The 14,743-nt window shown below is 60.0% G+C and overlaps 3 protein-coding genes across 3 annotated transcripts; 2 read left to right on the forward strand and 1 right to left on the reverse strand.

Annotated features, from left to right (window-relative positions):
• Window positions 1-149: 149 nt before the first annotated feature.
• Window positions 150-721, forward strand: PHYSODRAFT_355828 (hypothetical protein). The gene has a single exon (XM_009536496.1). It carries the CDS (start codon window positions 204-206, stop codon window positions 477-479), a length of 276 nt encoding a protein of 91 aa, XP_009534791.1. The 5' UTR covers window positions 150-203; the 3' UTR covers window positions 480-721.
• A 109-nt stretch (window positions 722-830) lies between these two features.
• On the reverse strand, window positions 831-7,739 carry PHYSODRAFT_521876 (hypothetical protein; the record flags this gene model as incomplete). Its single annotated transcript, XM_009536497.1, has 9 exons — window positions 831-2,849; window positions 2,934-3,107; window positions 3,178-4,428; window positions 4,522-5,585; window positions 5,664-6,666; window positions 6,766-6,929; window positions 6,978-7,191; window positions 7,452-7,517; window positions 7,563-7,739. The coding sequence occupies 9 exons, from the start codon at window positions 7,737-7,739 to the stop codon at window positions 831-833; spliced, it is 6,132 nt and encodes a 2,043-aa protein (XP_009534792.1).
• Window positions 7,740-9,549: 1,810 nt separating this feature from the next.
• Window positions 9,550-11,316, forward strand: PHYSODRAFT_247875 (hypothetical protein; the record flags this gene model as incomplete). Its single annotated transcript, XM_009536498.1, has 1 exon — window positions 9,550-11,316. The coding sequence occupies one exon, from the start codon at window positions 9,550-9,552 to the stop codon at window positions 11,314-11,316; it is 1,767 nt and encodes a 588-aa protein (XP_009534793.1).
• Between the last annotated feature and the right edge of the window lie 3,427 nt (window positions 11,317-14,743).

A 14,743-nucleotide genomic window follows, 5' to 3' on the forward strand; every position in this document is an offset into this window, starting at 1 on the left:
AGGGATTTCACTTGGTTTGTGCGTTCCTGAATATAAGAAGGTACAGGTCATCGAATCGAACAACGCTGACGTCAGCAGGTTTGCCGCCAGAGTCTCCGCTGCGCTGTGCACTTGCTCGCCCCGCTCGCTTCATTCCGCATTTTGCGTCGCAAGCCCCACCAAGCCCAAGACCTTCCACCCTCCTCCCTCCCCAACTCAAGACAATGGCTGGCCGTGTTGCTCAGAGCACTACCAAGAGATGGCTCGGTGACAAGGGCACGTGGCCCGTGCTCGTGACCTGCGCGGCCGCCGCTGGCCTGTGCACGGCCCAGTGCGTGCGCTACCTGGCCGGCCACCCGGACGTCAACTGGAACAAGCAGAACCGCCAGGACATGTTCCGCTACAAGGAGGACGTGGGCGCCGACTGGCAGTCGCACCGCCGCAAAATCGCCGTCATCCACAAGAACGTCATCAACGAGGCCAAGGGCCTGAACAACTAAGTCTCCGGATGCCGGGCTGGAGACCGCACGCCGTCCGACTGACTCTGCGTACCGACCGGTGCATCAGATCACTCTACCTGACTGCCTGACTGACGACTCGAGGGCAAAGGAACGACAACGCGGAATCACAAGCTGAAGCCTTCAGTGCTGTACTTTTACATTACAGCCCTCTCCCGACGTTGCCTTTAAGCTGACGGAGGGGGTTAGAGCGAAATGAAAACACTTATTTTGGTTCTACCTTTTACTCGCAGTGGTTGTTCTACCTTTTGGTCGTCGTTGCGGTTAACTCACACATTATTGTTAAGCATGTTGCATACGTACAAGTTTAATCAGCATCATCTCCCTTTAAAGCTACACGACGCACTTCAAGCAACCGTCCTCCGTGCCGAGTAGCACAAGTTGGCGCAGAGGCAGCACCGCGATGCTGTGCGAGACGACGCGGCTCTTGTTGTTCTTGCTGGGTCCTCCAGGCTCCGTGAGCTGCCACGACTCCATCCGCGCAGTGACGGCGGGCTGCACCGACACGACGGCGCGCGGCTCCGTTGGGAGCTGCACGCAGTGGATGCGAGCGCCGTTGGCGACGTAGAACACGGTCTTGTCCGTGGCCGAGTGGACCGAGATCTGCGACGCGCAGATGCCTTCTGGTACACCCGTGATGGTCATCCGGAGCTGCGGGTGGCCGTGACTGCGCAGCATCACGCGCCACACGCGCGCCTCCTTGTCGGCGCCCACCACCAGCAACTGCGTCGAAGAGATCTGCACCAGATGGACGACGCGCGCGCCGGGCTCCAGCGCTTGCCAGCGAGCTGCCTGCCGACCAGTTCGAGCGTCCAGCAGTATCACGCGACCGCTTGCAGTCCCCACTGCGAGATACCCTGTGCCATCCACGAACGAAGCCACTGCTGCCAAGCTCACCCCGGCCGCAGATGAACTCGAGCCGATCCCTGCAGCATCTGCGTGCCACTCGGCTACAACGCGCGGACCAGTACGAGCATCCACACAGACAACACGTCTCCCAGTCGCCACGGCCACATCCACAGCGTAAGTCCCCGTAGCCATCGACACGACAGGCTCGTTCGTCGCGGAGAACGGTAGACGCATCCGCGCTTGACTCGTCCGCAGATCCCAGAGCATCACGCCTGAAGCCGAGGCTGCCACTGCCAGTCCGCCCGCGTCTCCTGCTCCAAGTGCACCAGTCTTCATTCGCGCTCCAGCTCGACCTGTACGAGCCACGGCCAGGATCGGGCGGTTGTCGGACGCCCCGGTCGGCGCTGCAGCCCGCGCTTGAACCGGGTGACCTGCTAGCCGCCACACTCGACACGAACCGTGGCGGCTTCCAGTCAAGAGCAGCTCCTCATTCGCGTCCACACTCACGCAGCGCACAGAGCTGGAGTGGGCCTTGATGGACTGCCGGATTTCGGCGCTAAGAGCCCAAGAACTTCCCAGCATGCCACCACCGCCTCCTCCACCTTCGTATCCAGCCGCACCTTCGTCCCGTCGAGGCTCGAAAGGTTGGCGAATGCGCGATCGAAGCCAAATAGCGTCGGCTCCAGCGCGCTCGGGGGCAACCGCGGCGCTTACGACCTTGCGCTGACGGCGAGTTTCTTGCAAGATCAACAGCTCCTTGCTGAGCGCAGCCTCCCACTGCGCCGCCTTCTTACCAGAACCAATGAGCAGCGTCGATGGTACGCGGAGGAAGCTTGTGGCACGAACGGAGTGCAGACGAACCGCGTGGTAGGCGAAGCGCAACAGCTCGGGCGGATACGTCGCGGGATCTTCGGGCTCTGTCGTCGAAGTCACCGATGCGTTATCAGTCTCGTCATTTTCGTCATCTGGGTCATCATCATCGTCGTCCTGTCCACCTGAACTTTCTGCTTCCTGGATCAGTGGCGTCCGTTTACGCAGGTGGATCTGTGACTGAGCCAGTCGGTTGTCCAGAGAGCTGAGGTTCCGCTTGTCGCTCCTCACCGCTTGGCTGTCGAATCCGCCACCTCGGTTGGGATCGACGCCGGCGCTACTGCTCAGCGGAAGCAGCAAGAGCTGGAGGACCGAACTTCCTGCAACGATGGGAAAGTAACGGTTGAACAGCTCCTTCCCTAGCAGCGTACGTAGCGGCACACACAGCTCGCTCACCAGCTCACTGGCGAGGTCCCACTGGAAGTTGGACACCTCTAGCTCGGCGTACACGTCGCTGCAACGCTTCAGGAACCGGTTGATGCCGTTCACGACCGTGGCATCCGCCACTGTGGCTTCTGCTCCGAGCTTCTGGCACACTGCTAAGATCGTACGCGAGAGCCCAACCACCGTAAATGCGCGTAAGTTGCGGTGATCTGCATCCTTCATGAAGTTCAGGCTCCGCAGCACCTTTTTCTTCGTCGAGACAGCAGTAGAGCCGGTAGCGGTTGCGCGAATCGAAGAAGCTGACTCCATGCCTGCAGTGGCGGCTGCAATCACCGCAGTTGCCATGCGAGGGTGAAGGAAAGGTGGCGCTGCCTGGGCTAGCAACTCCATCAGGCTGCTCCGCGCGCGGCGAGATAGCAGGTCTTGCAGAGAGGCTGTATCGTTCAGCGTTCGTACCACATGCCTTAAAATGCGAAGCAGCACGTAGATCTCACGTCCTAGTTCCTCCTGCAGCGAATTGCGATGATTAGTTCTGCAACAACAACAGGTTAAGCTATAGAAGTCAGGAGCCACGTACCGGAACGCCTTCAATGCGGACCGACCCGATCTTCTCGGATAGAGAAATAAGCCGCGGGAGCACGTCAAACAATCGCGGGAGTAGCATGTTGGCCACGGGGAACTCGCCCAACTCACGGCACACTTGCAGAATAGCGTCTGCCACGTGATGCGACTCGTACAACTTGGCCTTGGACAAGAAGGTAAGATGAAACTCGGAAGTTCCAAGAAGATCGCTGTCCTCGATGATGACAGGAGCCAAGCTGACCTTCTTGTCAGTGCGCCGCAGTGTCTTGGAATCTGCGAGGTGTGTCCAGCGACTCTTAACGCGCCCAAGCTGGTTCAGTAGCGGTGGCAGCAAGTACTTAGCCGTGAGCGATGGGCCCAGCATCGCCGAGCATGCCAACTCACCGAAGGTCACGGCAGTGAGCCCCGCAGACTCGCCAGCAAACGGAGGCAGCGGTGGTGAGCGCACAGACAACGGCGTTAGCGACGATCTTAATTCCGCGTCGGAGTCGGTCGTTGGAGGCACCAACCACTCCAAAATCACAGGAGCGAAGCTGTCGAGAACTGCAGTCGCCCCAAACGCGCGGAGAAGGGAAAGCAGCACGCTTGGTGCCCCCAAACAGCATCTCAAGAGTAGCGAGCGTCCCAGCTCACTGCTTTCGTAGACACGCACGACGTCAGGCAGCAACTCAATACGAGCCCGTTCACGCCCAAGCTGTCGCGCCATCTCGGGTAGCAAGAAGACGACGGCCGCTGTCACACGCTCGGCGCGGATCGTCTCCGTGTGTGAACTTGCGCGGAAGAACCTCAACAGCTCAGGCATCGCGACGCGGAACAATAGCTCCGATAATCCAGATAACGACGATAGTAGTTGCCTTGCTGCAGTAAACCTGGCATGCCAATTACGCTCTGGAGCGGTGTGAAGCTTCGTCAAGAACTTGTACACGACTCCCAGGTCTTTCGGGAACAGTGCCGAGGGAGCCGCGTGGAACGCGTCCAAGGGCCTGGTCGAGGGCACGCACGCCTCACTCTTTAAAGAGAGCAGCGAGTTGCCCAGAACTGCAGCAGGCTCCAATCCCTCAATCCTGCAGGCGAGAAGCAGGCGCTCACGCGGGTCTGGATGCAGCATGTCCAGCACACCCTGCTTCAAATTGAGCGGCAATCCTGTGAGTCGCTCTGCCACCGCGTGATTCCAATGAAGTTGCTGCTGCGCAAGTTTTGACTTGCATTGAGCAGCCAGAATACTCGAAATCCAGCCATCTCCTTCCTCATCGCCACCGTCAGCCCCCTCAGTTACCTCTTGTTTCTGATGTCGCGTGTATGCAGCAAGGTAGTCCTCCAGAGAGCGTCGCGAGAAGACTGGCGTGTGCGTGTACAGCTCGGCGGCAATACAGCCCATTGAAAAGATATCAGCAGCTTGTGCCAGCTCAAATGGCGTGAGCTCTTGGGCCGTGCCTGTAGACTCCAGGAACTCCTCCAGGATGCGGTATATTGGATCCACCACCTCATCCGCAAACGCGTGTTGATCATTGAGCCTTGACACCTCCACACCAGGTACAGTCGGTGCATGGGCTTCAGGCTCCACTGTGTGCTCCTTTTCAGCCTCCGGGAGAACAATTCGCAGTCCAAGCTGGAGCAGCTTCAGGTCGACGTCATCGAGTGGGCCGCAGGGGTCAACGCCGGGAGCAGCCTCATTGACAGCGTCCAGCTCTGACAGTTGCATGTCGCCGGGGGCTCCAGCCAGAGTTAACATGAGATCGTGACCTGCGCTATGGCTCCGACGATGCCCATGGCCGTGCCCACTACCCACACCATTATTTCCAGTCGAGCTGTCATCTTCAGGCTGACGCAATTGTTGCCACAAGTCCCGCAGCAAATGCGACCCGGTATTTGGGCTGCCACCTCCCAGGGACGCGTGGCGCGTATGATGCGACGTTGGGACGCCTTCTCCTCGCTCTCCAGCTGATCCACCAAGCCCACCGTTGACATTACCATTTCCGTTCTGAGGCGTTGTGATGGTGAGAACACGGAGGTCTGGGGGTCCCCCACTCCCCGTGAAGCTTCGATTGTTGGTGCCGTGCGGTCCCATCGAGTTTGGTGGACTTGGCGACACTTCTGGAGCGATAGGGAAGGCTCCGTTTGAGGGCGTGGCACCACCAGTAATGCTGTTGTTGTTGCTGTTGTTGCTTGGGTTGGAGGAGTCCGAATGGAAGAGGTTCCCCAGCCTTGACGCACCCAGTCCACTCGATCCAGATCCAGAGGACGGCGCCGGAGGCGACACAGCTTCACGCGCACCTGCGGACAGGAACGCTGGAGGTGACACGAGTGGATCAGCCCCGCCCACGTTTGCGTGCGACCGTGCTCGAGGCTTGGCCCCACGTCGACGCTGCTTCAGGTTGCGCATGATGACTTGGCTTCGCGTGGCTTCATTCGGGGACGCGGCCGTCATGCTCAATGCATTAACACCAGCCCCCGAGAAGCCGGTGCCGCCATCTCCAGCACTTTGGCTATGCAGGAGACCGAAGCGCGACACCTCCAGATCTGCGCCTCCTCTCGCTGCAGCCCCTAGTGCAGCCATTCCGCCCAGAACGCCGCCTCCTCCCAAGGTTAAGGGAGACAAGGATAATCCATCCTTCTGCGCGTCGGCCACGATCTGCGTCGCTCTCGAGAGCATGGCGTTTACTTCCTTCGTGGTGCCCTGCGGTCGCAACGCAGCGCGTGGAACATCCGACTCTGCCCCAACCGAATACGCTGCAGGCCGTTTGGTCGGCTCGGGCTCCTGTTGCTGCTGTTTGTGACGATAAACCCGCTTGGGGTGCGCAACCGAGAAAAGCTGCACAAACCCAGGACTCTTACCGGCAGCGTGCACCACAAGCGGAACATTTTTCTCTCGGATGGCGGCGTCACCACTCAGCGCGGCGCCAAAGTTCAGGTCGATCCACTTGTGCAGCTGCGCCGACACTTCATCACTCTCCAGCATCGCGCGGTGGCATCGCACAAACACCGAAGCAGCGTCTTGATCCGCTTCACCTTCCACATCCTCCCACAACGGGAACTGCAAGTCCTCCATATCGCTACCATGCAGCGACTTGAACACTGCTGGGTCCGTGTAAAACTCCGGGATGCACTCGTCCGGCGTCCACTCGAACATCCGCGCCATGGTGGCCGGGTACTCGCGCGCCTGGAAATCCCCACGAACCACGCGACGCAACAGCGCCATCGGCGTGCGCCTCGCCAAGTAAATGTAGTACGTGATCTCCGACAGACTCTCCGTGATATGGTGCGGCACCGCGCTGCTCGCGAACGTGCGATCCAGCTGCGCGTCGCCCTTGTTCAGTCGAAACTTGCTCTTGCTCAGGTCGCGCCAGCCTCCGCGCGGACCTGCCGTGAAGTCCGTGACCCAGGGTAGGAACGGGTGGAACACGCCGTCCTCCATGCGACGTCCAGCAGCAGCGTTAAGCGTCATCAAGTACTCAAAGTTGCTGATGTCCCCAGTGCACCACCGCTCCGTGACGGACCTCGAGGTGCACGAGTCGACATCAAGAGGCACCTGCAACACTCTGTCATCGGATCCACGCCGCGCATTGGCACACGCGTCCAGCACGCGCGGCAACGCAGACAGGTGCAGCCACAGCGTATCGGTTAAGTGAAGATCGCGCGGAGAGAAGCCGTCGCAGGCCAAGCCGCGCTCGTGCAGGAACTCGAGCACGCGGCGCAACTGGAACAGCACCAGCCGCTTCTTGAGGTCTCCGAGGGAGTCCTGCTGCTCTTCGGTGGACGCTTGGGGCTCGCACACTGCGTCTACGTCGATATCACGAGGGATTCCTTCCAGCACTGTGCGGTTGTACTTGAGCACGTCCTGCAGCGACTGCGCGTCGTACTCGAACACGGCAAAAGTGCATGTTGAAGTTGAAGTGGTCGATTCATTTGTCGTGGAGGTGGTTAACACCCCCCTTAACGCCGGCAAGTGGGCGTTACGCGGCGTCGCCTGCACGTCGAACAAACTTCGAGTGATCTTGGCAACTCCGTCCTCCTCAAGGTGCGACGGAATGTCCTCATATAGGCGCTTGATCACCTCGCGCGTGGACAACTGCAGCACCATATACATACGTCATCATTTTCATCATCCCCAACCCCAATTTAACACCACCACACCATGTTTTGCAGCAAACTGCAGCAACAATTGTTGCTGTTGCTGTTGCCTTCCTTCCGCACCTGTTGCAGTTCGCAGCTGTCATGTTGCTCCGGTTCCTCCTTGGCAGCCGCCGAGTCAGCCACGAGCCCCGCCACAGCGCCAAACCCTAGTTCCTGCTCCAAAAGCGTCTCCAGGTCCCCCGATCGGCCGCTCTCCTCGTGCTTTTGGGCGCCTTTCGCCGCTTTTGGGTCCGCAGGTTTGGGCACGTAGTTGCAGTGCGTCAGCGGCGGCAGCTCGCGTACGAGCCACTCGGCCAGGCGCGCGCCGTCCTTCGGGTGCGCCACGAGGCAGCGCGCGGCCGCGGGCTCCGAGGACGCGAAGGAGAAGTCCCAGCCCAGCGACGCCCGCAGCGCCTCGCGCACGTCGCGGCGCGGCGATGCCATGAGCCACCTACGTAGTAGTGTAGCTCTTCGTCGGGTTGCCAAGTGGGACGATCCACTCGAAATGCTCTTCAACGTTGTTGTTACAGTTTAAGAGCGGATATCTGCGACGTGTGACAAGCGGGAGCTTGGCGCTGTAGACGAGGACCGCGGAGGACCCTGATTTGGATGGGGAAGTGAGACCGAGGAGGTGGAGAAGGAGACGCAGAGATGGAGGCTGCGAGTACTGTGCTAGCTAGCAATGGGAGTGTTGCTTGAGCGCCGCGGAGCTCATGCCAACATGAAGCCCGCCGGCGGACGCCATGCGGTGCCGGACTGTCCATCTGCGCGCTGGATTTGCTTGCCATGCCGGACGTCATCAGCCTCAACTCGACTCGGTGGCGGCGTGTGCAACACTGCAACACACAGCATCGCGGAGCGGGGCGCCGGCAGCGAGGATGGATCTCCGCGCTGATGACAGGACTCCGTTTAGCGGATGCCCGGGTCCAGCAGATTTTTCGACCGGCGGGCCGTCTGCACGGAACGAGCGCTGAACGAGCAGCCCCGATCGATTGCTTTGTTCTCCAAGCAACTCAGGCCGACCCCAGCAGCACCGGGTCGAAACGCCGGAGTCGCGCCTGCAAACACGCCGAGGATGCAGCCCAAGGAGGCAGAGGACCGTTCGAAGCCGGCGCCAAAAAACGCCGCAGCCGCGCGGGATAAGCCACGCGTTGACTCAAGTCAGTCCCGCATTGAACAATGCGCGGCGCCGAGGCACCAGCGTTTTAGCAGTGCGCACGCTTGGAGACCTTCGCCGGCCCCGGAGCTGCCAGCGCTGCTCCGTCGGAGCGCGTCGATTGAAGATCGTCGCGGACCGCGCGTTTATGCAGCGCGTTCTGACTTCCCAGCTAATTTTTATGGGCTGGATAGTCAGCGCGCGGCATCCTAAAAGCGGGTCGTAAATCGTCGCCTAAATCGTGCTGCGAAAATCTGCGATGGCCGCGTCGGAACAAACTCGTCATGAGCCCGCACTGCTCTCTGTCACGAGAACTTTGCCCACTGTGCTGCCCTTGCTGCAACAGCAGACTCCGCTCCTGCATTCGGGTCCTGCAGCCGATAGCACAACTTGCCTACCGGTAATGTAGCTTTAGCTTATGGTAGCTGCGACCGTGTCCGCTTTGGATCCAGCAGCTCCACACGTTCGTCTTGTCAGCGTCCGGAGTCAGCGTGGCGCACCGAACTGGATCCAGCACCGCTCGCTTGACCCGCGCGCCGCACATTGCAGCGCAGAGTCTGCATCCTCAACGCAACTACCTTGCTACTTATGCAGCTAGCTGCCACGCTGCAGCGCACGCAAACACCACCGCGGGCTTGAACGTCGCCCCACCCGGAAGTGTTAGCACACCTCCTCGGAGCCGCATACTGGGCCGATTCAATAGCCTATAAACGAATAGATCACGAGAATTTAATCACCGGGTGGATAATGTTGCCTCATAAAAACCTCTCAACACACATACAATCTAGCATTCAGTACGTCCCAAGCGCCAAAGCCGCCATTGTAGCACAAGCCCCCGGCCCGTCTCTGCTCCGCGGCGGCCGAAATCTTGGTTTCCGTTTTCTATGGGGCCCTAGCCCAGGCTAGGGCTCTTCCTTCCCCATTTACTCTTTCGCCGCCCAAGGTGTGCTGCGTGTGTGTTGCGGCCGTGCTCATTCACACTCGAGGCACTTCGCGAGAGGCCGAGAAAAATAGCCCCACTCCCAGCAGCACTCCTCCACCCACCCAAGAGAAGCTCCCACACTAACCACCCTGTATAACACACAACGCCGGCCCGCCATGGCGCTGCTCAAGAACAAGTACATGCCTCTGAGCGAGGCGGACGTGTCGCCCGAGCGCGTGGCGTCCTACGACGGCCAGCACCTCACGCTGTCCTCGTCGCCCGACGCCGCGGCCTTCGTCATGGGCAACTACCTGGGCGGGGGCATCGCGGGCGTCGTGTACGAGGCCTTCGACCAGCGCGCCAAGCGCCCAGTCGCCGTCAAGATCCTCAACCCCGTGGGCTACAAGCTCACGAGCCCGGGCTCGCTGCGCCGCGCCGAGGTCGTCAAGAAGGGCGCGCCCGTGGTCGGCCACGTGCGCGGCATGACGCTGGACAACGTCTACTGGGTGCATCTGCCCAGGCGCAGGGAGCTGCTGGCCTGCTACGCCACCGCCGGGTCCCCCGTGCTGCGCGAGCTCACGCTCGAGATGTGCGTGAGCCTCTGGCTGCTGGACCACCACGACGACGAGCTGCAGCCCAGCGCGGCCAGGCGGCGCCCGCGCAGCGCGGACCGCCGCGCCGCCAGCTTGAGCTGCGAGGACCCCGCGGGCTCCGCGTCCGCGGCCACAGCGGCGGAGGAGGAAGGGGAGGAGATGGACGGGGAAGGAGAGGTGGTCGTGGTTAACGATGTCGCCTACGTGATCCCCAGCATGCCGGCCAAGTACCGCGCGTTCCTGCAGGCGAGGAAGACCATCTACCGGGAGATCGCGCACATGCACAAGCTCACGGGCAACAGTGTGAGCGGAGAACGGATTGGCAGTGGACACGAGAACGTGCTGCAGCTTTACGACGTGCTGGAGCTGGTGCAGCCGTCCAAGTCGACGATCTTCCTCGTGCTGGAGCTGGCCTACGGAGGAGAGCTCTTTGACCGTATTAGAGGCGACTCGGGCGTCGAGGAGGACACGGCGAGGACGTACTTTACACAGCTGCTGGCTGGAGTGAGGTATTGCCATCAACTGGGCATTGTACACCGAGACCTCAAGCCCGAGAACTTGCTGCTGAGCGACGCGGACGTGCTCAAGATCGCGGACTTTGGCCTTTCGGCGCACTTTATTGCGGCCGTGAGCAGCGGAGCGAGCGCCGACGAGCTGGACAACAACGGAGAGGGCGGACTTACCAACATGATGGCGCCCTCGCGCTTCCGACGGTTGAATTCCATCGTTGGGTCGCCGCACTACGTGGCTCCGGAGGTGTTGCAGAACGCGCGGTACGGGTACGACGGCCGCAAGGCGGACATGTGGAGCAGCGGCGTCATTCTGTACGGACTTCTGGTCGGCACGCTCCCCTTTGGACGCGATCTGGCCACGTGCCCGCGGTATCTCAAGTTCGGCGAGTGGCTGCGGTCTCTGCCCGTGGACCCGCACACTGGCAAGCTCCTGTTCGACGCCAACCTGTTCCAGACTGGCGGCAGCTCTAGCGGCTCTAAACAGGAGATGCCGGAGATATCCCCCACCCACCCAAGCTTCCACGCGACCCCGCCAATGCTCGGGCTTATGCTGAACGGCTCCAATATGCTGTGGAACCAGAACCAGGCCGCCGGATCGTGCTCTGCGTCCGCAAGCGCCAACAGTCCGTTCTCGTCCGACGCCGGTATGCTCAAGTCGGGAGCTGCTGGCGTGGGCGGCGTTCAGTCGCGACGATCTGTGGCCTTCCCGACGTGGTTCTTCCCGCCGACATTATCACCCAACGCCGTCTTCCTGCTGGCGTCTTTGCTGCACCCCGACCCGAGCAAGCGGATTTCATGCGAGGAAGCCTGCAAGTCGAGCTGGGTGCTCGATGTGTAGCCCACCTCATCTGCCCCCACCATCTCACCAAACCTTGTGCCAGACATGTATTCACTCAACAACACCAAGTACTCTAGATGCATAGCCACTCAAACCAATCGTACCAAATAATATGTATTTGAATATCCTACGTCGCCGCTCGCGTGGCTCATACGACTGAATGCCACGTGGGCGGCTGCCAGTCTGCGATCCCGTTGCGTTCACTCAGCCTATAGACTAACGATCAACTTCATGTGTGCAACAGAGATTACGTGCTAGACTTAGAGCCTACAGACGTGAAGATGCTTGGAAGTCGCTCTTGTAGCAGTGGCTGAGCCTGGACGAAGCGGCAGATATCCATGACGTTCACGTGTTTGAGCTTGGCATGATCCTTCCGGAATTTGGCACTCACCGCGTTCAGCTGTGCCTCGGTGAACTCCATCTTCAGCGAGATGAAGATGGCGTCCAGCTGCGCGACTGGAAGACTCAAGACGGTGCTGGCGTCTCCCTTCGTTTTCTTCTTCTTGCTGGAGCTGGACAGTACGTCCTCGAATGCTATGGTGACTCGGTCGTAGAGCGCTTGCTGTTGAGCCTCTTCAGCGTTCGCAGCGGCGATCTTGTACTCGAGTCGGAGGCGCGTCACCTTGCGCATGGCATTTCGACGGCGGTATCGAGCCTGGATTTTGCGAGCAGCTTCGAGTCTGTTGACGACGTCCTGCTCCGCCTCAAGGGCTAAGCGTCGGGCGCGGTCGTCGTCTTCAGCTTGCTTGGACTGCCACCGTCGGAATCGTGCGAAGGCGTCGAACTGCTCTTCAACGCCAGCGTCTTCCATCTTGGCCAGCGCTTTCCTGCTACGAGGCGTAAGCTTGGCTCGCTCAATGCGTCTACGACGATCGAGCATGTTCTGGAAGATCTCCATGGTGCCTTTACGCTGTGGAGCGAGAGATAGCGCGAGGAGGTAGTGCGTTATGGCCTCGTCGTACTGATCGTACAGCCATTGGACGCAAGCGGCGTAGTTGATGTGCGCCTCAGCATCGTCAGGGTTTTGCAGGATCGCCTGCCGGAAGAAGCCCAGGAACGCGACCTTGTATTTGACGAGCGTCGGATCTGCCATTTTTCCTCTGAAGATCATCTCCTCGACGAGCGTTGTGTCTTCCTCCTGCGTGATGTACAAGAAGATGCCGTACGAGAACAGCACAAAGGGGATGTCTGGTCCACGCTGGGCCATCACGCGCAGGAGTCTGCCGTAAAGCGGTCGCGCTCGGTCGTAGTCGTGCACGATTGTGTGCAAGTAGAGCACGTAGTTGCCCATTTTCACCAAGTGAGTCGGATCTTCAAGGTACTCGCGCTCGCAAGTTTTCATGAGTCTCACTGCGCGGAGGACCATTTGGAACGAGATCCGAGCCACGCGCGCCCGCCAAATTGCCTGCAGAGTTTGCGCGGCTTGCTGCATCTTCTCGGTGTACCCCCAGCGCACCAACTGGCATCTAGTCTCGAAGGCTTCGCGGTCGTGCGTGATCCAGGACGGTGGTTTCTGCCAGCTACAAGCGCGTGTTACCTGGTGGCAATAGAACAACACACCGGGGAAGTCTGCACGTGCCTCCATTTCGTCCCAGACCTTGAAAGACCGCACCGCTGTCGCCCACTTCCGTAGTGCTTCCCACTCAAAGTATCCCTTCGGACCAAGCCGCTGGACGACTTTCTCGCGATAGCCGAGTTTGCGGCCCACATAGCCACGGAATGTGCGTTGGATCTCCCGTGCTGCAAGTCTGCGCTTGAGATGCACTTGACGCTGCGCGCGCAGCCCGTGCGCTTCGCGCTTTCTCGTATGATGTCCACGATACACCGCTTGGATTTTCACGACTTCGGTCTGCTGCTTCCGACGCAGTTCGGCTTCCCGACGGGCTTTCCGCCCCTTGAACGCGCGCTGTAAATCTACCGCGCAGCGGTTCTGATGGAGCAGCGCCTTGACAAGCGAGTGCGTTCTTCGAGCGCGGAAGTGACGTTGGATCTTGGTGGCAGCGCGCATCTCTTTGCGGATCTGGGCGCTATCTTCTTCAAAGCCGCGGAAGAAGCGCATGTACTCCATTGCAGACGCGCTGGGTTCATCGGCGGGCACTTTACGGACACGCGCGCGCAGAAGCTTCATCCGCTTGGAGTTCTGCACCACGTCCTGCAGCAGCGCGTAGTCGATGGGTGGAATGGTTGATGTGAGCTCGTCTGTGACCCGATTGTGGTACAGATAGTAGCGGCGATCAGCAGCTTTACGAGCTGAAGACGGATCCTCCTCAAGTAATGCTACTGCCGGCGTCATCGAGGGGCCGCGTACGATCTCCCAGATTTCGCCCATGGCGGCGTCGAATTCTACCGGGGTGTCCCAAGTGTACATGTGCTCGCCTGAAGGCCCCGCGGTGTAGTAGAACGGCACCTCGGTTGACGAGTCGACGTACTGTGTCCACTCTGCGATGGCCCCCATGCAGTACGCTTCGGATACAGCTGCAGTCCACTCCGCTGGCGTCCGTTCTTTTTGGACATTCTCATCGTCAGCCACTTCCTCTGCAGCGCTCGGCATCGTTGGTCTATCACTGGAAGCCTGTCGTTCTTCTGGGTGTTCCGTCTCGTCCTGGTTGTCGTCGTCGCCCTCAACCGGCTCAAGCTCAGGTCCGTCTGCGTCTTTCTTGTCTGTGGATTCCTGCGCGAAGTACGCGGCTACGAAGTCGACGATGGCTGGCTGGTGGTTCATGCGTGCCATACCTAACGGGGTCTTACCCTCGTAGTTCTTCAAGTTCATGTCGCCGCCGTAGTCGATCAGCAATTTGAGTGTATCGACTGCACCGTTGCGAGCTGCGATGTGCGTGGGGTGGTTTCCAAGGGCATTGGCACAGATCAAGGCGCCGCTGGTGAGCAGAAGATGCGTACACGCCAGCCTCTCGTCTTCAACGCAGCTCACGTGGAGCGGCGCATCGCCGTCCGTGTCCTTCATGTTCACATCAGCGTCGTACTGGATGAGCAGATGTACCAGCGCTTCTCGTGTGGCTGCGTTCGTGGCAATGAGCGCGAAGTGTAAAGGAGAACGGCCGAAGTAATCCTTCACGTCTGGGCCCGCGTCAGCTTCCAGCAAGCATTCGGCCACGTCGACATACCCGTTGCTTACTGCGTAAATCAACGGGGTGTAGCCCTCCGAGTCGCACAGATTGAGCGCGTCGTAGCCGAACACCTCAAGCCGCTGTCGGATGTGAGCGACCAGCACCCGGACGCAGTCAACTAACCCTCGTCCAGCACACGCGTGGAGCAAGAACTCCGTTGTTTGCCCACTGTCGCCAGTATCGAAGCTCCCTGACTCCAGCAACACTATCAACGTGGCTGAGTGGTTGCCTTCCACCGCTAGTTGAGGCGCGTTCAAGAACCCTCCTGTCGTTCGAGCTTCGGTATTGGCTCCGTGGTTCAG

The sequence above is a fragment of the Phytophthora sojae genome (genome assembly GCF_000149755.1).
Source record: "Phytophthora sojae unplaced genomic scaffold PHYSOscaffold_9, whole genome shotgun sequence".
NCBI classification, from domain to species: Eukaryota; Oomycota; class Peronosporomycetes; order Peronosporales; family Peronosporaceae; genus Phytophthora; species Phytophthora sojae.